Source organism: Mustela nivalis, assembly GCF_964662115.1.
Source record: "Mustela nivalis genome assembly, chromosome: 9".
Taxonomy (NCBI): domain Eukaryota; kingdom Metazoa; phylum Chordata; class Mammalia; order Carnivora; family Mustelidae; genus Mustela; species Mustela nivalis.
In genome coordinates, this window is record NC_139028.1 from 8,231,547 (window position 1) to 8,255,063 (window position 23,517).

General features: G+C 50.2%; 1 protein-coding gene across 1 annotated transcript in view; it reads left to right on the forward strand.

Moving 5' to 3' along the window:
* YAP1 (Yes1 associated transcriptional regulator) overlaps window positions 1-23,517 on the forward strand; it is a 109,957-nt gene that overhangs the window by 58,301 nt on the left and 28,139 nt on the right. Inside the window, exon 4 of the mRNA XM_082683976.1 lies at window positions 14,899-15,012. Coding sequence (XP_082540102.1) covers window positions 14,899-15,012 — 114 coding nt within the window. The remainder of the gene's footprint in view (window positions 1-14,898; window positions 15,013-23,517) is intronic.

Sequence of the window (23,517 nt, forward strand, 5' to 3'; positions counted from 1 at the left end):
TACTTGAGATGATTGCCCTTCAGAAATTCTATTAAGCGAATTCTGCTACAGCACGGGAGCGGCCCTGCCATACCTGGTTGGGAGCGGTATCCAATTGTCCTACCTTCTGAGAGTTTGGCCAACCTTAGTGACTTTGTTTAACATTAGGAAATACGGACTTGAGGAGAGAAAGTGTGCTAGTCTTCTTTGACCAGCTTTATCTATATGAAGATACTAAATTTCTAGTAGTCGTTTATTAACTACGACCCACAGGATAGCTGAATCTCACAGCAGTAGTAAAGTCAGGAAAGTGACCTCTCTGATGACTCTGAGATAGCTTGATGGCAAAAGTCTGCTGCCCATTTAGAACTGTTCAGAATCCTAAGCTTTGATTTAAATTAAGCAATAACCCAATTTTCTGCTTTTTAAAAACATACCTTTGATAACAGTCCAAAATCAAGTGTCTTCTTATAGGTACATTTTAAAGGAGTTTTTGTTTCTGTGTTTTAGAAGGGGGCATATATTATGGCTAACGTCCACATGTGGTGCGCAGTGCAGCACTTTCAGACTTCCCTCTTACGAAAGCCTGCACGGGGTTTCTGGGGAGTACGTCTCACTGGGTGGAGCAGATGCCCTCGATCATGACAGATGATGCATGTCTGAGGAGTGTGCCCAGCACCTCTCTGTGGCGGGCAGACGTTCAGAAGCTGGGCGAGGGCTGCCGAGCTCCCTGCCTGCCTGCCCGCGCCGCACCATCTCTGTGCTGGCACCAGACACCAGCGGGTCAGAGATGGTTCCCCAGAAAAATGGCAGGTTGAGAGGTGATGTGAAATGGGAAGGGGACAGGTAAAAGCAAAAAGTAAAAACCTGAAAAGCAAAGGAAGGATGAGGGCGCAGAACACCGTTTCAGAGCTGACGACAGTTTTCAGAGCTGGTAATTCCTGCTTCCTGTGTGGTAGCTCACCAGCTTTGAATTCTGCTTTTCACCTTGGGAGTGAACGGAGACAGGATGGCTAATAAGGGTTCCAGTCAGCTGGACGAGGGTTTGAACCGCAGCTGTGTCACTGCTGTGCGCCTGCGCGACCTTGGACAAGGTCCCACACAGGCGCACGGGAGCTCCCTGTGCTGCGTTTCTTCATGCGGGGATCGGGAGTAGGGGACTAGCAGCGTGGAACTTGGCATAGGGCTGTCCCGGAGACGCGATGCCACAGTCGTGGGACAGGGTCGGAGATCGGGGCATAGTTACAGATTAACCACAGCACCCAGTGCTCTCTACGTATGGTGGATAGAGTAAGTAAATATCATCTGGTCCCACAGTTTATATTTTACTCCATTTATACCAACAGGTAGCCACTTCTCATTTAAAATAATTTTTTATCACCAAATATGGGCCCTTGGCCCTTCCCAGTTATGTGTTAACTTCTGGCATTTAGGTTCTTACACGTTCTCTGTTTGGTATATATAGGTGGTAGAACGTTAAATATAAATATGGTTTTCTTCTACACGAGTTAAAACTTTTTTTGTTCTTCTTAAAGTTCTTGACTGTTCTCAGATGGAAATTTTGTTAACCTGAGTCATAATAAATGGAATGAGATACACTTTAGTGTATCTAAATCAATAAAACCAAATAAAACTGTTACAAAGCCCAGAGTCAGAGCAGTGAATGGACTAAGAGAGATGCTGTATTTTATTAGTTGTTCTCAAGCTCCTATCCCAAATATCTTTTTTTAAACCAAAGTTGCTTTCTTTTTGGAATGTATGTAAATTAAGAAAAGATGGCCACAGGGAAAGGGAAAATAGTAAAAGCATAATAATCAAAACCAGTGGAACTCAGGAAACTTGGTTTGTTTTACATAGTTTGTGTTTTGATTGTTTTTGGTATTTATGCTCCTCAAGAACAGTTAGTAATATGGAAAGAAGAACCGAACCGTGTTTCTAGTGTAAAACCATAGAACAGCCAGCTCAGGAAGGACCATTGTGCATGAACAGGGCGTGGGGGCTGCGAAGACCAGAGTGCTGGGGAGTGGACATCGTACATCAGGCAGGGTGTCCGGCCTCTCGCCGAGGACCATGGCTGCCGCCACCTGCCTTCTCCCCTGGCGTTCTGCCGGGTCACACGGCGCCCGAGGCACCATCGATCACCGTGGTTTCAGGACTCAGCTATGTCCAGGAGCACGGCTCCTTCCAGGGCCGCCCATGGCCCCTGTTGCGCTCCGACAGAGCCTTTCCCTTCCTGTCGCTGGCGAGTGCTCTTTGAGGTGACCCACTCCAGTCGGGACTGTTGATTTAGGAATATTTTCTAAACGGTAGTAGGACTGAGGATTGCCTGAGCAGGGCTGCAGCATTTGGCAGACAGAACAGTGGATGCTGCTGGATTGTGTCTTAATGCTGAGTCTAAGGACCCCTCAGCCCCCAAACACAGAAGCAGAACTTTAAAGCCTGGAGTTGAGGGATGTGTTTACATATTAATGTATTGGCCTCTACAATTTACAGCATTTTGAAGTATCTACTTCCTCCTTCCTTTATGGAAGAAATCCCAGCTAATCATGTCATAAGGTAGAGTTTCTCCCTCTTCTGGAAGCTTGAGAGCAGTAAACTCCATTTTCAGAAAAGTACTTCCTTCCTGTCTTGTTTGCTTTATGCTGGAGGCTGACGGGGGACATGGACAGATGCAGGGCTGTCGAGTTCCCTTGACCTGGTCTTAGGGCACAAATAACAGATGTTTTTAAAAATCGAGCAGTTTTTCTGAAGGGACTGTTTGGGAAAGTAAAATTCATTTGAATTCTGGAAGATACTAAGAATTTTTATGCAAATACTGAAGCTAATGTTCTGTCATTTTAACCAACAGACTAACTTAGAGGGTTGTCAGGATATCATTAAAGAATATAAAGAAACAAGTTGACATGTGAGTGTTGTCGTCTCCAGCTCACTCTGGGACATGAGTTATTATTACAAATAGAAGTGTGTGCTCAACTTTCCAAAGTGATTATTTGTAGAATTTTGGAAACTTTGCTCAGCTTTGGAGCAGAGAGGAGGAGAAGGAAATTCAGTTATTTACATTTAAGAAAAAAAATAAATGTTTGTTTTATTTCTTCTCTGGATAGGGATAGAATATTATTTTTGTCTTTCCCACTGATTTCTAAATACTTCTGGTTACTCTATTGCTACAGTAATTTTATGAGTCATGAGAAGAATATTTGTGTGAAAGATTAAAATGCTAATTCTTTAAAAATGATATCCATAGACTACCATTTATAGGCAGCATCAATGAAATAAAACAGAATTCTGCAACAATAAACAGAGGGGGTAGCAGAGCTCGTACTAGGTCAAACATTTTTTTCAAAGGTGGTTTCTTCAGGCATTCTAAAGTCTGAACTTACAGAAGCTAATCTCTCATAAATTTATTACAGAAAGTCTGAACTATTATGTTAAAATATAAGACTCCAGTTGCCCTGAAGAAAGCTTGAAGGGTTGTGTATTAGAAAGTTCTCTGAGCTTGTACTTCGCCTTTTCCTCTAGTATGCTCATTCTTTCAGCTATCACAAAGATGAAAATGAAGTTTTTAACGTTTTTTAAAGGTTTTATTTATTTGAGAGAGCTAGACTGTGTGCGCGTACACACAGGCGGAGAGAGAGGGACAAGCAGACCCTGTGCTGAGCAGGGAGCCCGACACTGGCCTCAGTCCCAGGACGCTGAGATCTCAGCCAGAGCCAAAATCAAGAGTCGTGCGCTCAACTGACCGAGCCACCCGGGTGCTCCAAATATGGGAATGACTTTGAACAAAGTCTCAGTTTTACCTTGAGACAGTTGTTCCCCTTCTAAATTATTCCTTCCACGAATACCACATGCCCCACTTTGTACCAAGTGCCCGAGTGGCCGCTGAGACTGCAGCATCAAGTTAGAACATGTTCTCCCTTTATAATGACAGCAGCAAATGTGTGGGCAGGTGTAGCACTGAGTGTCGAGCAAGGAGAGGGCCGTGTGAAGGTGGTCGGGCATGATTGGGAGGTAGAGAAGGTGGTTTAGAAGGCAGGCGTTCATCCATCCCCTCAACAAACCCCGAATACCGAGCCTGTGCCACGCACTCTCGTAGATGATGACACACACGAGCAGCACATGTGCAGTGTGTCACGTAGTTAAAACTGGCAAGAGAAAAGTCAGTTACGGGTCGGAGAACACTTGGCTGGGCTGGAGGGAGGTGGTGCTGTGTTCGCTTTCCAGGCCCAGACGCCCCGTAATTGAGCAGAGACGTGAATGAGCCAAGAGCTGTGCAGCTTTCTGGGGGAGAGAAGGGAATGTTCCTTGCATCACACAACAGCCGGGTCGAAGTTGTGGAAACAGATTCGGGGAAAGATAGCCCAGAAACTGTATCATATAGGAGCTTACGGGTCTTGAACAGAGGCGTTCTCTAACAGGAGGGCGATGTGTCAGGTGCCAGGGGGCTGGAGCCTGGAGCCGTGGTACTAAGCAGCTGGCTTTAGTACCTGAGCTAAGTGAGTGTGAGCTTAGGTGTGTCCAAGGAAAGGGAAGGCAAGGGAGCTTGAAATCCCCTGAGCCACTGAACGCGTGCTGAGAACTCCGAAGGCTTTTGTGTGGTCAGCCAAGAAGTCTGAGCTTTATCCTGATGGATTTGGGAAACCACCAAAACCATGACTCTTCTCTGGGGCCCTTTGGCCATGGCAGGACAGACCTGGTGCTATTTCTGTCATCTGATCAGTTTGTCTCTGAGACCCAGGTTTATTTTCTGACCAACCTGTCTTTGCTTTGTGCATGAGTTTTAGTAAGTTAAACACATGACTAAAACAAAATTGCACAGCTGTTCCAGGAAAGAAGTAGGGAACTGACTTTTTAAGAGGCCGACTACAGGGCCACCTAGGTGGCTCAGTCATTAGGTGTCTGCCTTCAGCTCGGGTCGTGGTCCCAGGGTCCAGCCCTGCATCGGGCTCCCTGCTCTGCAGGAAGCCCGCTTCTCCCTTTCCCATTCCCCTGCTTGTGTTCTCTCTCTTCCACTATCAAATAAATAAAATCTTTAAAAAAAGAAAAAGTACTGACTATAAGCCCTGCCCTCTGTCAAGCGCTTTTTTTGTGTAGCCTCTCTGAACTTAACCGGCAGGAGTGATCCAGTCCACTGTGCGTATGAGGAAAGTGAGCACTGAGAAGGTTAGGGAACTTGTACCAGGTTAGAAGGACAGGAGTATAGGCTCCAAGAACTGACTGTAGGTCCTTCGTGTTAACATCGGGTGAGCAGACGGAGGGGGAGCTGAGCTCGTGCACAGTGTGGCTGAAGGGACATGTGCATCATGGCTGGGCCCCAGCCTGCATGTACCTGGTACCTGGGCTGTGGGCTCCCCAGCCTGGTTGCTGGTTTGGCAGAAGACTCTTCTAGCTCCCTGCGTGACCCAGGAGTGCACCCCAACTTAAAGTAATAAAAGAAAGGGACTGGTCACCATCTTGCCTTTGCTTTTGTGAAGCAGATTTTAATCAGTATGCTCATAATCTTTTTAGCTTCTAGGTCTGTACACAATGACACAGCCTTGACCTTGTGACCTGGGGCTGCGTGCTTTAAGTCACTTTTTACCCTGAGAGTAAAACTGTTGTAATGGAAACCAGAAGAGAAATCGTTTCTTCTCCCACAACTAGATTTCATAAATGGCATTTTCATCCACTAATGCATTCACGAATACTTGCCCCACATTGAGATTATTGAAGCCAAAGAAAACTTAATGACAATAATAGTTAATAGTGATGGCACACAGCAACTGCTTCAAATGTGTCTACTTGAAAACTTCATTCAGGGCAGCATTTCAGTAGGGACTCTTGAGAGCTCATGAGATCAAACATGTAGACTTGGGATGCTCACGTCCGTGGATAAAGAACTGTGGAGGAGTTGGGGGTGAATATGTGTGAGCTCCTATGTTCGAGAGCCACATGTCTGCAGGTCATAGTGTCCCTAACCCCAGGGGCAGTTTCTGGTCGGCGTTGCCATGTTTGTTCTGATCGACCTTGAAAATAGAGCATACCCATTTATGAAAAATTGGAGACCTCCTTTTCTATATTATGAGACGGAATTATAAATTCTCCCCATGCTACTACCTGGTCTGTAGTTAAGCTCCATGTAAAAGAGCAAATTCAGGACAGTCTACAGTAAAAAAAAAATGAAAACAAAGTAATTTCAGTACATCGTGGGGAAAGTCTTACTCATGGAGTAGAATTGAGGAAATTTTCCCAAAGCTGTAGTGTGAGAAAGCGGTAGAATTTCAATGGACAAAAACAGTAGAGGCTAGGGGCTTCTGGGCGGCCCTGTCGCCTAAACGTCTGCCTTCAGCTCAGGCCCTGATCCCAGAACCCCCAAATCCTCGGGCTCCCTGCTCAGCGCAGACTGTTTCTCCCTTTCCGTCCGCGCCCCCCTCCCAATGCACGTGCGCTCTAGCAGACAAATACAGATCTTTACGGGGTGGGGGGCACCTGGGTGGCTCCGTGGCTTAAGCCTCTGCCTTCGGCTCAGGTCCTGATCTCAGGGTCCTGGGGTCGAGCCCCGCATCGGGCTCCCTGCTCAGTGGGAACTGTGCCTCGTCTCCCTGTCCCTCGGCAGCTCCCCCCGCTTGTGCTGTCTCTCTGTTAAATAAATAAAATCTTTTAAAACAACGAGTAAAAAATCGCTGGGAGTGCTGACAAAGAGCGGCTCGCTGCGTAACCAGCATGATGGAGTCCCCGTAGAGGACGCAGGGACCTGAAGCAGCAGGAGAGGCGGCGTCGGCAGGCCGAGGATCCCGGGGAAGTGGTGTCCCTCGCGGGGCGGCCGCGCTCGGGTGGCGTCAGGGAGACGCGCCGTCTGCGCCACAGCGTTCGTCGAGCAGATGCGTCGTCGGTCTACAGCGAGCCCCGTCAGTGTGCGGACGTCCTGCTAGGTGGCCGTGTGCGGCTGGCGAAGGAGCGCCCCGCAGGGACGCCACGGCGGCTGCGTGGTGTCTCGGACGTCGCGGCAGGCGGTCAGGGTGACCTCAAGCCCGCGCGGGGACCGGAGGGCCGGCGTGCCCCTGCTGCGGCCGGACTCGGCCTGTCTGTGCCGGCAGTGGTGGCGCCCGTGCCTCGGGTCTGCGACGCAGAGTCCGGAGACGCCGGCCGAGAGCCCAGGCAGCCTCGCGCGGTCGGAACGCTCCGTGGCCCTGAGTGCGCGGTCGTGGGTGCCTGTGAGTGCGGGCCGGGCCTGGTCCGGAGGCCGCTCCGCGGGCTCTGGGGGCTTCGACCACGTCACTCCACAGTCGTGCGGCGGGGGGCGGGGAGAGGTCGCTCGGGTTACCTCGGCGGTAGCTTCTCGGGGTTTCCGTGCTGGCCGAGGCGCCACTGATGGGCCGGCGGAGGCGGGAGCCGGGTGTGGGCGCTGTGTCGCCTGCGGGTGCCGTTGTGGCGGGAGGTCCGGCCGGAGCCGGCGCCATGGGAGCCGCGAGGTGACCCTCCGCCCCCGCGGTAGGAAACCCTCCCGAGGCGCGTGGCCTCCATGGACGAAGCACTCCGGTGGGGCCGCCTCTCCTCGTCCTCTCACCGCAGTCCGAGCGTCTCCCCCGGACGACACCCGGCGGGCCGCATCGGTGGAACAAGCGCCTCTTGGTCTCGGGAGTGCGCTCTAGCCCCGCGGGGGGTAGAGTTCTTCCAGGAGAAGGCCGACCGCTGTGCCTCCGCCTTCCGCGCGAGGCCGGTTCTCAGACGTCCGGCTCCTTGGGACCGCGCGGGTGCGGAGGCCCCGAGCCTTGACGGCAGCCACGCCGCGGCCTCTCTGAGCGCTGTGCCCGGTGCACACGACGCGGCGCTGCCGTCCTGGGGTGCGTGCCGCTGGCCCCTCCGCGCTGCAGCCCTGCCGGGGCCGCTCATGCCCGGACCATCCCGGGGCCCGGCGCTTTCCATCGGAGCCTCGGCCTGACAGGCCCGTCCTCCGCGCAGCCCTTCCCGGACCGCACCGGTAGAAGAGCCTCCCGGCTTGTTCGCGTTCGCGTCGCTTTCCGCCTCCCGCTCCGGTCGCGCCAGTGACGGAGACGCCGCACCCACGTGAGGAGGAAAACGCAGATGTTTTCTCTCACAAGCCGAAGGGTTTTAATTGAATTTGTTGTCCGTTCGCCTCAGTCCCCGCTCATCCGCGCTCCCGAGTCGTGCGCGCTCCCCGGACAGGGACGCGCAGGAGCGCGCCGGACGCCGGAGAGGAAAGCTCTGGGCCCGGCGTCTCACAGGCCGGCTTGGAGGGAAGCGCACGTCGCCCACTGGCGCTGTGGGACGCGGGCTCCTCCTCTGAACGAAGAACGTCCAGTCGAAACCGTGCGGCCTCCAGGGCCTGTCGCATTCCCACGCGGTCGTTAGCGGCCGGCTTCTCCGCCACAGTTGCTCGAGCCGACCGACGTGGTTTCTTGCTGTTTCCGGAAGAAGCCGCTCTCCGGTGAGGACGCGCGCGGCCCCGACGGCTGTGGCCGACCTCGCTCCCCGCTCTAGGTACCTCGTGCGCGTTGTTCACAGCCGCGCAGCGCGCCAGAGCATGGTCTGGGAGCGGCCCTGGTCCGCGGCGCGAGCTGCGGCGGTTGTGGGGACCCCGGACGCCGTGAGCGAGTTCCGCGGCCCGCGCACACTTGGGATCCTGCGAGCCGGCGCTCCTCAGAGCGCGGCCCGGCGGCGTCCGGGACTCGGCTGTTCTGTGCGCTTTAACAAACCCTCCCAGTGATGTCGGTCGCAAGTTCTGAATCATCTTACGCACTAGCGTTTTGCTGCTTCCATTTTACTTGATTTTCTCTTCACATTGACGGCGCTGCATCTGTAACACGTTCAGTCGGAGCATAAACCGGACCCAGGCGCTCACTGTGTGTCGGTCTCCTGCGGCCTCTCCTAAAGTCTCCCTGGGACGCCGGACCTTATCCCATTAACGCTCGTGCAAACGCCGTTGAGTCAGACTGTCCATGGCCTGTGACCTGATGACTCAGAAAATCTGCCACTCTTGTTTTCTGTGCTTCTCGTGGTTTCTCAGCATAATGACCTCGAACCCTGCCCTGAGTATTTCTCGGGATTTCTCCAAAGGTCCATTTAGCCGGGATTCTGTTGTGTACGTAGGAAGCCCAGATCGAGCTGGTGGTTTGGTTCCACACCGAGTGTCGAGCCCACGCAGAGCTGGAACCCACAACCCCAGACCAGCGGCCGAGCTGGGCCCCAGAGTCAGGCGCTCACGCGACTGAGCCACCGGGCGCCCCTGGGTCTGTATCATTTTGGATGCTGACACTGAAGGTGGAAGATTTGTTTCTTGTCCCTTTCCTTTCTCTACTGCTAAGGATTCGATTGTGACACGACGCTATTTAAAGGTCACCTTTCCTCATCTCCTTTGCCTTTGATGAGCAGCTTTCTTTCCCTATAAAAGAAACATCCGATCTTGAGCCTTTTCCGTCTAACATTGTATTCACCCAAGTGTTACACGAAAAATACACATGAATACCGAAAGCATTGTTTTTTTTTCTGTTTGACATATTAATTTGAGTGCTTATTAAATGTATGGGAATTCTATCTCCTACGCGCCTCATTTAACTCTTTAAGTAGAAATAGAGTGTGAAAACAGGCAGCTGTCCCCGTGCGGATGGCAGTAGGACAGTTCCCGTTGTGTCTTCATGTCTGAGGTCAGTGCGTTCCCAGCTCTGGTTCTGGTATTTACGGCGTAGGAGAAGGGTGTTAGTGAAAAGTGTTCTGAACTTCATTTTTGAAGGCTACTGTTTTTAGTGGAATACTAAATAATCAATGATTTATACATAACATATTTGATGTGATATGGTTACATATGATAAATACTTACTGATTTAAACTTGCGTAAAAAGGGATAAATTCACTATTTCCGCTTTACAAATTTAATGTAGGAAATACTTTCCTAAGTTTTGGGGAATATGTTGCTGTGTTTGGGAGGCAGCGTATTGTAGGGTTTATGTCAGAGACCTGGGTTCACACCTTTACCTTGACCGGGTTTCCTGTCCCCCAGGTGGGTGACATCCCTGCACAACCCATATCTCCTCCATGGGACACAGATGAGAACGGTGCATGGTGCGCAAGGCTGAAAGTGGCCGTGTCCTTAGAGTGCAGTGGCCGTGGACGGAGTTGTGTCAGTGGGGGCTGTGTGCTGTTCTGCTCCTTAGAACAGTCAACATGAGTTAGGGACCCCTTGGAGATCTAACACAGGGAAAGGGATTTCTGAATTCTCATGCGTTCTACTTCATGGAGCTTCCCAGAGATTGGATTTTGTACAGACTGAAGATTTGGGGCAACCCTGCACCCATCAAGCCTGTTGGGGCCATTTTTCCAACAGCATTTTCTCACGTTGTGTCTCTGTGTCACTGTCACATCTTGTCAGTTCTCGTAATATTCCTTACTTTTTCGTCACTATACTAGTTACTTTAATCTGTGATCTATGACGTTTCGGGATGCCATGAGCCATCCACATGTAAGGTGAGGAGCTTAATATGTGCTGTGTGTGTGGTGACCGCCCCAGGGCCCCAGCTAGTCCCTCTGCCACCCCCCCCCCAACCTTCCTCCTGACACTTGGGGTCTTGACAGTAGGCCAGTCGGTGGCCCTGCTGTGACCTCTAAGTGTTCAAGTGAAGGGAAGAGTCACATGTCTGTCCCTTAAAGTCAAAGGCTAGAAAATGATGAAGCCACTAGAGTGCTCTTGCCTCACAGTCCAGTTGTGAATGCAAAGGAAAGTTCTTGAAGGAAATGAAAAGTGCTACTCCAGTGAGCACATAAATAAAGGAAACCAAGCAGTCTTATTGCTGACAGGGAGAAAGTTCTAGTCATCTGGATAGAAGGTCAGACCAGTCGCCACATTCCTGTAAACCGGAAGCTGATCTAGAGCAAGGCCCTGACTCCGTTTAGTTCTGTGGAGGCTGAGGGAAGTGTGGGAAGCTGCAGAAGACAGGTCGGGAGCTGGAGGAAGTCAGTTTGTGAGGCTTCAGGAAAGTTAACGGGTGGGTGAAGCAGCAAGTGAGCCGAAGTTCCCGCCGAGATCACAGCACATTTCAACATAGACAACACAGCCTTCTTCGGGAAGAAGGTGCCTTCTAGGACTTCCACAGCTGCAGAGGAGAAGTTGGTCCCTGACTTCAGAGCACAGGCTGACTCTGGATCGAGGCTCATGCAGCTGGCCACTTTGAGTCGCAGCCGCTGCCCAGTCCCAAACTTCTGCGGGCCTCCGCACAGAGGACACTGGGTCAGCTCCACCTGCGCCCTCGGGCCTGCAGCCGTGGATCCAGGCGTCGCTCTGACTTTTGGGTCTTACCACAGAAGAAACGGGTTTTGTAGAGCGGCAGCTGCCGTGGGTGGTGGCTCCTCTCGCGGGTCCGGGCAGAGGAAGGGGAAGAGATTCCCCGTTCTCGATGCAGTAAAGAGTGTCGTGGCTCACGAGCCATCAGATGTACAGCAGAGCAGCGGCCCAGGCGGAACTTTGTGTCGGTTCCCACCCTCAGGAAGACTCGGAGGGGTCAGGAGCTCAGGGTGGGAGGCGGCTGCAGACGGGGTGGACACAGCAAGGGCACTCGAGTCAGACCTGGACACAGGGCCAGGCAGCGGCTGTCTCATGAGCCAACTTGGAAGAGGAGGATGTGCTGCTCGGGGCTGGGCAGAGACGGTGGTTTCTCGGGCTGGAACCTCCCGGGCTGGAACCTCCCGGGGAAGGCGCCGCGAAGATGGTTGAAACGGCAGCAGAGGGCTCAGTGTCCCGTCGGCTCTGCTGATGGAGCAGCTCCGGGTCTGAGCGGGGGGATCCCCGTCTGGAAAGAAGTTCTCCCGCATCAGAAGACGCTCAGCCGGCCTCTGGGGCCGCAGGAACGCGATCCTGACAGGAGAGTGGATCTGCGCAGCCACTGCCTGGTTGTCTTGGGAGCTCGCCGCGGCCGCCTGGCCTTCTGCAGCCCACAGCCCACTGGCGGCGCCCTCAGCACTGCGGGGGGACCCCTGCCTGCCCGGAGCTCAGGACCCACAGCCAGCTCAGATAGTGCCAGCAAATTTAACAATGAAGTATTTTCAAATTAAGGTATGTACATTATTATTTTTTTAAAGATATAATGCTAATTCACACTTAACAGTGTAGTGTCAACATAATTTTTAAGTGCACTGGGAAACCAAAAAATTCATTTGAGTCACTTTATTCTAGTGGTCTGGAGCCAAAGCCACAACATCTCAGAGCTCTGCCTGTACAGTAAGGTGTATGAAGCCATTAAAAGGAAAGAGATCTATGTGTCGTGTCAAGAAGAGATGCCGTTATCTGTTAGGTGATGAAAGCAGGTACGGGGCAGGTGGAGCCTGGCCTCGGTGGGTGTGAGTGTCTTATAGCAGTAGAGGCGCAGAAGAGGAGTCCGGGACATAGCACAAACTGAAGTTATTTAGCTTTTCCCCCGGGGAGCGGGTCAAAAAAAACGGACGCTTTTTCCATTCTGCGTTTCTGTAGTTTTTAACATTTCAAAAAAACTATGAAAGTGAATATGTTTATGAACAAAAAGTTTAATAAACAGAAGGCACTGGGTTTAATAACATATTTATTATTCATAAACATGTTAATGGAAAATCGCGTACGTACTACATGATTTTAAGCTTATTTATAGAAAGCTCCAATTCCTACGTGGCAGGGCCTTCATACTGAGCATGTCTTCAGCCCTGCCGGCCCGTGCACGCGAGCATGAGGGGACCGCGCCGCCAGGAGGACATGCGTGTGCACGGGTGATGGCGGCCTGCGCGGTAGCTGTCGGCGCAGAGCAGGAGAGAGAACTTGGGGAAGGCTGGCTTGAAGAGCTGACCTGTGAGCTGCTTGCAGGACGAATAGGAGTTTGTAAGGGTTAGAGTCAGGGGACGTTTGTGTAAGAGGAGCAGGAGATGCAAAGGGGTGGCTTGCCTTTGTGCTGAGTTGAGGGGAACGTGGGATCAGGTTAGGGTTAGGGTTAAGAAATGAGCCCAGCAGGCATTTCCCTTTTGATGGTCGAGAGGAAAGGAACTGCTTTTGCAAGGAACAAGTTGCATGGAGGAGTTGATGAGTTGGTGCTTTAAGAAAGTCCGGGTGGCTGTCTGGGAGGGGACGGTGGGATGAGGGGAGGTAATGAGCAGTCCGGTGCCAGGGAAGGACACTGGTGGTGGCTGAGAAAGGGGAGCTGTGACCCATGCTGGTGGAGTCCCTAGAGGTGCCCTGGGATGGGGGGTCAGAGTGCGCAGGAGTGTCATCTGGAGCATGGGCTTGTGCTTCGGGTTCAGAACACGACTTTGGGGTTCTGCCTCAGGCGGCCGAGGGGGCGGCTGGACCAGGAGAAGAGGCAGGTGTGGAGGCGGTGCCGGGCTGTGGCGGTCTCGGAGAGGGAGGTGTACAGAGCCGTCCCATGACTGCTCCGGCTGCTTCGTCGTCGTGGTGTGCTAGGCGCTTGGAATGGCAGCTTCCTGGTGGAAGGTCGTCCCAGGCGCTCGTACTGTGTCCCGGAGGTCCTGTCTTCCTGAATGAAGCATCTCTAGTGACAGCGAACGCCACCAAAAACGGTTCCATCTCTGTGCGTTGAACGGGTTTGCATCCCACTCACTGTTAGTAAATGTGGGGTCCTTCTGGCCAATTCGCTTGCACTGTGGACCGAGCTGCCCGAGGAGGATGGCAGGAGGGGCTTCCCTGGACCCCGCGAGCCGTGCGGGACCCTCCAGTTGCATGTGTCTGTGTCCTGACAAGATTGTGCCCCTGTCACGGCAGGCCTTTGACAGTGGCGTAGCAGCGGATCGGTCAGTTTCTGCAACAAAGGGAAGTGGACTGGAAAGAGGGCTTCGGGTCCCGTGGGCCTTTGTGACTGTTTTGTTCCAGCAGGGCTCCTCAACGCCCCCCGGAAGGCTGGCTCAGACTGCCAGTTGAGGAGTCAGGAACCCGGGCCAGTTTTACGTAGGCAGCGCCCTTCCTGCCTGGTCTTGCGGTGGGCGATGGCTGAGAAGAAGCCTCGTGGCTCCGGGACCTGGCTGCTGGGTCTCCGTGGCCTCTGACCCAGACCGCGTGGCATCGGACCACACGGAGTTCCTGTGTGCCAGTGTCTCATTAGAGTGGAATGACAGCCACAGAGGTCGCCGGCGGGCCTGAGGGTTACATGAGTTGACGCACGTCACCTCCAGCCAGGGTCCAGGCCCCCGGAGGTGCTCAGGTATGTGGATCCACAGATGGGAAAAGTCTGGGCACTCTCTCGAATCATCGTGGTGTTTTGTTCTGCCTCGTGGTGGTGTTCCCTCACCCTGCGGCTTTCAGGTTGTGTCCTTCTGCTGACCGCTCCGGTGCCCACCCTGCCCTCCTGGAGCCCGGAATGGACTTAGCACTCAGCTACCACCCGCCCTCCTCACCGCTTTCAGTCTGCCTAAAAATAAGCGTTTCCTGGAGTAGAGTTTGCTCTGTGCTAGTTTTCTCACTGAGAGCCAGTCTTGTAAGTCATGGAAGTAAATGGATCTTGGCAGACTTAGCTGAAGTGTGCTCTACGTGAAACCCAGTGTGTGTGACGCTTCAGATGTGCCGAGCACGCTGTGTGTCCTTCTCACTGAAGAGCCTTCACGTCCACAGGAAGGCATCGTCCCCAAAATTACTGGGTGGGGGGCTCCCTGAGCCGTGGCCCCGAATGTGGTGTATTAACAGTGATGATGCTTGTTTGGGTCATGGCTTCCGAGAGGATGTTGCAGGACTGTGGTTTCCTGTCTGTGTCTCTGGAGATACAGATTTTGTGAATTAGTGGTTTCTTTGGCGAGATGGAAAAGAATCAGGTATGTAGGTTTTCTTTTCTTCTCTGAACACATGCTTAATTCTGTCTTAGTAAGTTTTGCCCATACCTGTTTTCTTTATAAATTAGTACCCTTCCCACTTATTTTAGTTGCACCAAGTAAAAACCAACCATGATTTTTTTTCTGTATTTATAGGTCCTCTTCCTGATGGATGGGAGCAAGCCATGACTCAGGATGGAGAGATATACTATATAAACCATAAGAACAAGACCACCTCTTGGCTAGACCCAAGGCTTGATCCTCGTTTTGGTAAAGGTTCATTTCAAAACCTTTTTAGACATTTTCTGATAACGCGCGCGCGCGTGTGTGTGTGTGTGAGAGAGAGAGACAGACAGACAGACAGACACCTTGGGAAGGTACACGGAAATAAAATTGCATTGCTTTACAGTATTAAAGACTTGACTGCTCACCCAGCTTCTCCAGGACTCTTTTTTTTTTTTTTTTTAATTTCTTTTTAACGTAACAGTATTCATTGTTTTTGCACCACACCCAGTGCTCCATGCAATCCGTGCCCTGTCTAATACCCAGGATTCTTTTTATACCTTTCCCTCTGCCCTTGAGGGAGAAATGCAGATGCAAATGAGCTTTGTAGCTTGGACCCCTCGGGGTTGGGTTGGGGAAACGTTGTGGCGGCATACTGACCAGAGTCGCTGTTCCTTTCACATTTTTGGGAGACCTCTGATCTTGCTTAAAGAGGTCTTTCTTGCTGCACTAGTCATCAGGCTGTCAGCTGCTGGGAAACCTGGGGCACCAGCTTTGGTCCATGCCCCTGTGTCTGCTTTTGCTCGACTTGAGAGTGCGGTCAGCCTGAGCCCGTTTCGTGCTAGGTGCTGCTGTTTACTGCCTCCGCTGGGAAGGGGGTGTCACATCTCTCCCTTCTCTCCTCACTCTGCCTTGCCTTTTTTTATAGTTTGTTTCTTTTAAAGGAAAGGTCCTTAGTTGGTTTTTTTTTTTTTTAGGAAACAAAAAGCAAAAGCAAAGCACTTTCCCCTCCAAATTATATGACTTACTCAGCATTTGCACAAGCGAATACTCTCCACAAAAGTACACGTCTTGATCATCGTACACAAGCTCCGTGTGCCTTTTTATCCACATTTTTTCACTCTTCTCAGTTTCTTCAGTTGGGTTTCTGAGATATTCTTCCAGAGCCATGGAAAAATAAGTCTAGAAAGGAGCAAAGCATTGTGGTTTTGAAGTTTTCGTCTTTGGCCTGGATGCAGCTAAATGAAAACAGTGTGCATGTCACTGAGTGGGTCAGACGGGCCGGGGAGGCTGTGAAGCCCTACAGGGGTCGGCCTCACAGCCGCTGCGGGGCCCTGATGGGAACGAGGATTTAACTCTGCGAATGCCTTCCAAACACAGAAGAGGAAGGAGAACTCTGCCTGCCCGCAGCTTAGTGAAATAGCATCCCCGTCAGAAGTGCTGTGGACAGTTGTGCCGCATTTATGTCGGCTCTGTTGGCCATAGCCTGTGGCTTGGCCTGAGCCGCCGGAGCTGCCCTGGATGGACGGAACCTTCTGTGCGGGGTGTCAGGGCGGAGACCATCATCCTGACAGATGTCCCGTGTGGTTTCAGCGCTAGCCTTGGGAGCTTGCAGATCTGTTTGGGTGTTAAAAAGTAACGTGGTATGTTAATAATTTGCAGCTTTGGGTTTTATTTAATACTTGAATAAGCCCACGTGGTTGGAATAGGAAAGCAAGTAAGGTACAGGATTTAATCCGTGCTGCCGTTTGTACGGACTGGAACGACAAACACCGTGTTGCCTTGAATCATCATAAATGAAGTGGATCAGTTTGTCCACATTTTGGAAATTTTTTAAAATGGTCTGTGGGGTTTTTTTTTCCCCCTACATGAGGTTATGAAAGATGATGATTAACTCTTAGCTTCCTGCAGAAGTTAGGAATTAGAATAGAGTTGTTTTGTTTTCTTGTGTAAGTACTTTCAGGTTAGAAAGTGAAGTAAAACAGCTCGGCTGTGGTCCTCAGTAGACCCATTCTTCATATCACCCAGCGTGGTCTTTTGTTTCAAATGAGAGAAAGTACTAGAAGAATTCTCCCACACTGCCTTGAGCACATTCGTACATGCAAACATTACAATTAGGTATGCCAAAACAAAGTTCCATAAAATTCTCTTACTGCCTTTCATCTCCCGTTTTGGGCCCACTGTGTGTGTGTTCCAGACAGACTTGAGAACAGGCCAGAGCTTTTTAGTTTGTGGCCCGACGTTTAATCTGTTCCAGACCTTTTTAGTCCGAGAGCTCAAGTGTGCCTGTGAGGGGAGCCGGGAAGGGGAGCCACGTGGGCTTCTGTTTGGAGTGACAGCAAATAGAGACGAGCTGCTCGCCGATGCGTTTGAGGGAGCTTTCCTTGAAGTCCCAAATCCTGTAGTGGATTGTGTTTGATCTCTGCCAACTCTAAACTGTCCTTTGTAGGACCCTCTGAGCCGTGCAGACACAAACGAACAGTAGATTCTTTTCATGGTGATGAGCTTTGCTCCCCTGTATTTCCCAAATTTGTATAAAAGCGTTTACCCATGTTTAGCTTAGGTCACACTGATGGACGTCTTTTGACATTTTGAAATGGAAGATAGAGCTGTGTGTAAGATCGACGTTTTCATTCTCCTCCTCCAGGTAGCTTCTCCCATTTCTTGATCAGAGGCTTTAGGTTACTTATATATATTTAGAATAGTTTATCCATCCTTCATATCCTGCAGAAAGCTGGTAAATTAGCCGTATAATTCAGGAAATTAAAGAGTAATTTGTTGTGGGTTGGTTTTCTTTTATCTGATTTTCTTCTTTAGCATTTTAAAAACTATATATTTTTGACACTTATATTATTTTAGAGAGTCCTTTAGTAATTTGTATGAAATCATGAAGTGTGACATCCATTGGCAGTAAGGGCTCCCTGGTATTTATTGGCTTTGAGAAAGGAGGGCTTTTGTTTGTTTTTAAAGAAATCCTTTTAGGGATGTTTTGATCCTGGATTAAATGAAAATTGGTGCTTGAGTGTTATGTAGGCCACTGAATTCATATGAACAACCATTTTTTCCTGCATACTTTTTATCGTAAATATAAAGAGTCTGAAGTTTTAAATGTTTCCTTGTATGTTGTAGAAATACCCTTTTATGTAATAGTCCTAGGAATAATTTCTGGTAAAAGCCCTAATGAAAACACCTCAAAAAAATAATTTCTGTTCTTCAGAACGAAGAATCTCCAAAATGGTAATCATGATTTAATTCCTTGGTTATGTGCTCTTACTGTCCTCACTGCCCTGGGGAAGGACATACAAATAGTGTTTAGCAGTTGTTTCTGGAGGTCAGTGCTGGTGCCACTGAGAAAATAAACGGAAAATCATGTTTGGTGTACATGAAATATTGGGACCAGAGATTTGGGCTAAAAAGTACATCTTTTGAGTCTTAAAGGATGTAATGGACAATCTAGTGTGGCCAAAACACAATGTCCTTTAATTGCTAGGGCTGTGTGCGTAGAAGCTCTGTGTGTGGAGGTGGCATTAAAGCCCAGCGTTGCCCCAGACTTGATGTGTGTGCGTGACTGAGAAGATTCCTAAGATAATAACACATAAGATTAAAAGAACAAAAAATACATAATTTATTAAGTCTCCAAACCAGAAGTTCACTTCTTTCTTACTCAGAGTTAAATGTTTTGAGTCAAAACCTAAAGGTCTTTACAAATTTTACTATTTGTTAACCTTTTCCTTCTAACACCAAATATTCTTTTTTTTTTTTTTTTAAGATTTTATTTATTTATTTGTCAGAGAGAGAGTGAGTGAGAGCGAGCACAGGCAGACAGAGTGGAAGGAAGAGTCAGAGGGAGAAGCAGGCTCCCCGCGGAGCAAGGAGTCCGATGTGGGACTCGATCCCAGGACGCTGGGATCATGACCTGAGCCGAAGGCAGCCGCTTAACCAACTGAGCCACCCAGGCGTCCCACACCAAATATTCTTGATAGCTGTTCTGAGTGAAGTGATGTTTTACTCTTGATGAAAATGTACCCAGTGACCAACTTAGTGCCTAAGCCTGTTCTGGTAGAGCTGGGAAGACACGCCAAAGGCCGTGAGCTCTACTGGCAGAGTCTTGGACAGAGCGTCAGTATCTAATCATTGGAATTTTATTGACACGAGTCTCTTGGTAATCATACATTCAAAAAATCGGTATTTTTTTCTTAACCTGTTTTTAATCCTTCCTCCTCATCCTAAATTGAAAGTATTTGGTTGTGGACTCTATTACTAACCACTTAGGATAGACAGGAAATGGTAGTTCATTGCATTGTAGGTAGGAAGAGCCGTGGCTAATGACAAATTTTTAACAGATAAATCTCACAAAATTAGGCTCTGGAAAGAACTTGTAATTCCTCTAACCAACATTTTTCAAATGGAGCTGGGTGGTGAGAAGTATTACAACACTGGGGGACATTGACACCCATGGCCCTTGCCCCCAGAATGCCACACAGCCACTCAGCCACCGTGGACTCCCCACACCAGCAACGGATGTGGTGTTGAAACCAGAAATGCTGGGGCGGTGGGAGGAGTGCCCCACACCGGGCTTCATCTCAGATCCAGGGAAAGTATGATCCATCCGAGGTCACAGAGTTAAGTGACAGAACTAGAACCTGAACTCTTTCTTTTCACACCTAGGATTTTTTGGAAGTTTAGATTGCGTGCAGTTGGATCTTATAGGAACACCCCTAATTCATTCAGCACCGATACCTGGAGGTTTCCGAGGGAAGATGACCGAGGGTAGCACAGTGACTTGAATTATGTAGGGCCTCCCCTTGAAGATAGTTGCCAAAGGGAATGGTTTCCGTGGCAGAAGAGAAATCAGGACGTCTCTGAGTGGCGCAGACTGTGAAGTGGTCTACGTGAGTTCTCGTGCCTCGTCTCTCGTGTTCTTGAGAGAGTGTCCTCCAGCCTCAGTTTTGACCTTGCCCTAGACTACAGCGTAGCGGCTTGTTCTATTGAAGGAGAGTTCCAGCGGCCAGAAAGTACGTGTCCCTTTATTGCCTACACTTCTTTTCAGATTTGTGGCCGTGGTTCAGTCCCAGAAGCGTTCTTCTGGAGCGAGCACTCGGCGTTCTGGGATCTGAACCAGTCCGCTCCCCTGCTCTGGGGATGCCCTGCGTTTCACTAGCGTCTCTGTAATGCCCCGAGCAGGGAGTTCTGTGTGCGATCCCCGCAGAGGAAGCCCGGCACACGGCTCTGTGTGCACCCGGCATTTTACATGCCTTCCAAAACTCCAGTTTTCAAGTCTGCAAAATGATCTGGTGTCCTCTCTCCTGTGCCGTACATACCGCATGACGCGCTGGGTTCAAATGCAGTGCGGCAGAGAGGATTTTACTGCTCAACGCGGAACCCAGAGACCTGAGTTTTTTCCTGAATCACAATCTAACCAGCTTATTCAGAAGAACACCTGACTACTCTTGATTTAATTAAATGACACTGGAGGCTTTTTGGAGGATGATTTCTAGTCTTAATTAATTTGATACAGTGTACTGGATTATGGACCAGTAGCTGCTCTGCCCCCGGCTTCCGGGTTTGAGCACACCAGGACTGGGGAACTTTTTGTTGAGTCATTCGGGGTCAGCTTTTGGTCCTCTGGGCACAGGAGGGAATGACTTGTGAGGAGACAGAAATCTTTCAACCTTTAAAGATAAGACTTTGTCCTCACTCAGTCTCTTGGAAGCAGGTAGGAGTTTAAAAAAATCTCCCATGAGCAGGATTTGGCTTTATTGCCTTAAAGATGGTGCATTTTGGCATGCTCTGTTTCCCAAGTGTAGCTTTCCGGTGGAGCTGCCCCAACGGAGAGCAAAGGCCTGCTGGGGGCTGGGTGAGCCATGGCCCCGGCGGGCGTCGCAGTGTGAGGTGGGCACTAGGGAAGTGACCATTTTATTGCCTCAGATTATGGAATACCACACTCGCTTCAGTCCTGGCGGTCTGCGCATCTGTTCGTGCCTGTGTGGTTTCTGTCTTGTTTTCAGTGTTCCTTCAGGAGGACGGAGCCAAGAGAGTCTGTCGGTCACGGTCAGCAGTTTGCCCTGCGCCTGAGCAGGGCGGGCCTGGTTGGCCCTTCGTGGCTGCCGCTGGCTCAGCAGGGCCAGGAATTACAAAGTGAAGGTTTTTTTTTTTTTTTAACGGAAGTTAGTCATATTTAAAGCTTAAGATCACCAAAGTCACTGAACAGTAATTTAAATTAATGGTTTATTTATGGTACTATAAAGGCCCTAACATCAAACACCAAAACAAAACAAAAAACAACAACAACAACCTTAATTAGCTTTTAAAAGAACAACTGCTTGGAGCTGTGTTTTACCAGCTCTGCGTCCATAGCAAGTCCCCTGTAAGACCTGCAGGTGGAGAAAGCCGGCGTGGGCACCACGTCCGTGTCCCCGCAGAGACTCCGCGGCAAGAAGCGGGTTGTAGACTTGCCAAGGGAAAAGGCAGATAGGCTTCTGTAGAAATAAGAGCGACTTCGGAGGAGAGCGGCCCCTCTTCTTGGTTTGGTTTTACCCTTGCTCGGTTCTGCCGCTCGAGCTGCTGAGGTCATTTTATAGCTCCTGCTGGACTTGCTTCAACTTGGAGAGTGTCCTGTGAGTTGCGCATGGCCTCGTGCTGAGCAGGGATAGGAGCTGGTTCAGTAATGGATCTTCCGACCTGCGCCCAAGTGCCAGTTCTGGGCCGAGCATAATGGGGGCCACCGGGGAGGGGCTGTGGGCTGCTCCATAAGTAAGTCATCACCAGACGTGTGAGGTCCAGTGAGGGATGGAGGACTCGCGAGGCGCCCCGGAAGGGAGTGACGTGGGATGGAGTATGCCCGGTTGGGGGCAGTGGGGGAGAAAGCGTGACTGGATGGGGGGGAAGGGCTGTTCCAAAGAGGGACACTGAGGCACGAGAAGAGCCCCATCAACCTCTAGACTAGAAGGTCCAAGTTTGTGCTTGTCAGCCAAGACTCAAAAACGGACCTCTTCTCAACTATAAATTCCCCTAGAAAAAGAGCCTTTATAGTAATAAGGTACATGTGATTGGAAATAGAGTTATTAATGGCAGTATTTATTCAATAATTTAATGACTTCATGATGCCAGGTGTATTTTAAAATGTAATTCCCCTTCCCTTCTAACCAGTAGTCTCATTATCTGGACTTTCTTTCCAAACTAGGCTTCAGACTTCTTTTCCATAGTAAAGGGAAGACGTGGCTGTGCTCTGGGGACAGAGAGAACTGAACGCTCGTTAGAACACTTGCTCCCTTTTCTTCTCAGCTCAGTTAGCAGTGCCTGTGTTGTGCCCCAAACTGCGCAAAAACGTGATAAGGGGAGCATGTGCTATTGGGTTTTTGTAAGTTCCATCCACAATTGTAGTTTGAAAAATACTATTTTAGTAAATGTTCATGCTGGACCTAAGTAATGATGTTTGTTGTCAGTATTTTTTTTTTTTTAACAGTTTAAGGATTTAAAAACTAGAGCCCAATTTTGGGTGTGGATGGGTTGGGTTGGTACTTGGGAAAGGAGAGAAGTGCAAAATGTGGGAAGGGGACGTTTCTGTGCCTGGGACAAGAGCTAGAACAGGGCCTTCAAGGAGACCCACTGCTGCGACCTGACACAGACCATGGCGCTGTCCCTTGTGACACCCCGTCAGATGGCTAAAATCAAGGGCAGAGCGTCAGTGTTCACCAGAGTGTGCCAGAATTGGAACCCTCATATGGTCGAGGCAGCCACTTTGGAAAGCAGTTTGGCAGATGCTCAGAAGGTTAAATACACAGTTTGCTCGGGACCCGGCAGCTCCTTCCTGGGCATGCTTGTAGGGGATGCATGTGAGTTTTCACAGCAGCTCTGCTCACGATAGTCCTTGCCCGTCGATGTGTGACTAGACCAGCGAGGCACGCTGTACCTGTGTCACGACATGATAATCGGCAACAACAAAGGAAGGAATTGTCAGTACACGCTAAACGTGGTTCAATCTAAGTGACACAGGCCCGTCGCAAAAGGCCACATGTTGTTTTATTCTGCGTATGTGTTCTGTCCGGGCTGGGCTTGTCCGTAGGCCTGAAGATAGATGCCTGGCCTCCAGGGGTGCGGGAGGGGCGCGCTGCAGAGGGTACAGGGTTTCTTTGGGGGATGAACAGGTACTGAAGTTGGTGATGGCTGCGCAATTCTGCGAATCCGTGAGAAGTGTTAAAAGGGTGAAATATCTCAGAGCTTGCTGTTTTCTGAAAGGTTGTATTTTTAACTAATGTTTGCATCCGGTATGGGATCCAAACCCACACCCAGGAGACCCGAGAATGGCATGTCCCCCCAGCTGAGCCAGCCAGGCTCCCCAGGAAATCTTACTTTTAAGAAAGTCCTTCCTGGTCTGCCACTGCTGTTTAGGTCCAGAGCTCAGTGGAGTGATGGGAAACTCTTTAGTGTATTGCTGGTAAAGGATTCCGAGGAGGGGACACGGGGCTGGCCCCAAAGGTAGACCACGCAGCTTGGGCTCGGGCGAGGAGTCCAAGCCCCACCTGAAAATAAAATCTTTTAAAAAAGAAAGAAAAGGGGGCGCCTGGGTGTCTCAGTGGGTTAAGGCTCTGCCTTTGGCTCAGGTTATGATTTCAGGGTCCTGGGATCGAGCCCTGCATCCGGCTCTCTGCTCAGCAGGGAGCCTGCTTCCCACCCATCCCCCTCCTGCCTCTCTGCCTACTTGTGATCTCTGTCTGTCAAATAAATAAATCTTAAAAAAAAAAAAAAAGGATAGATTCAGTCATTAGATTA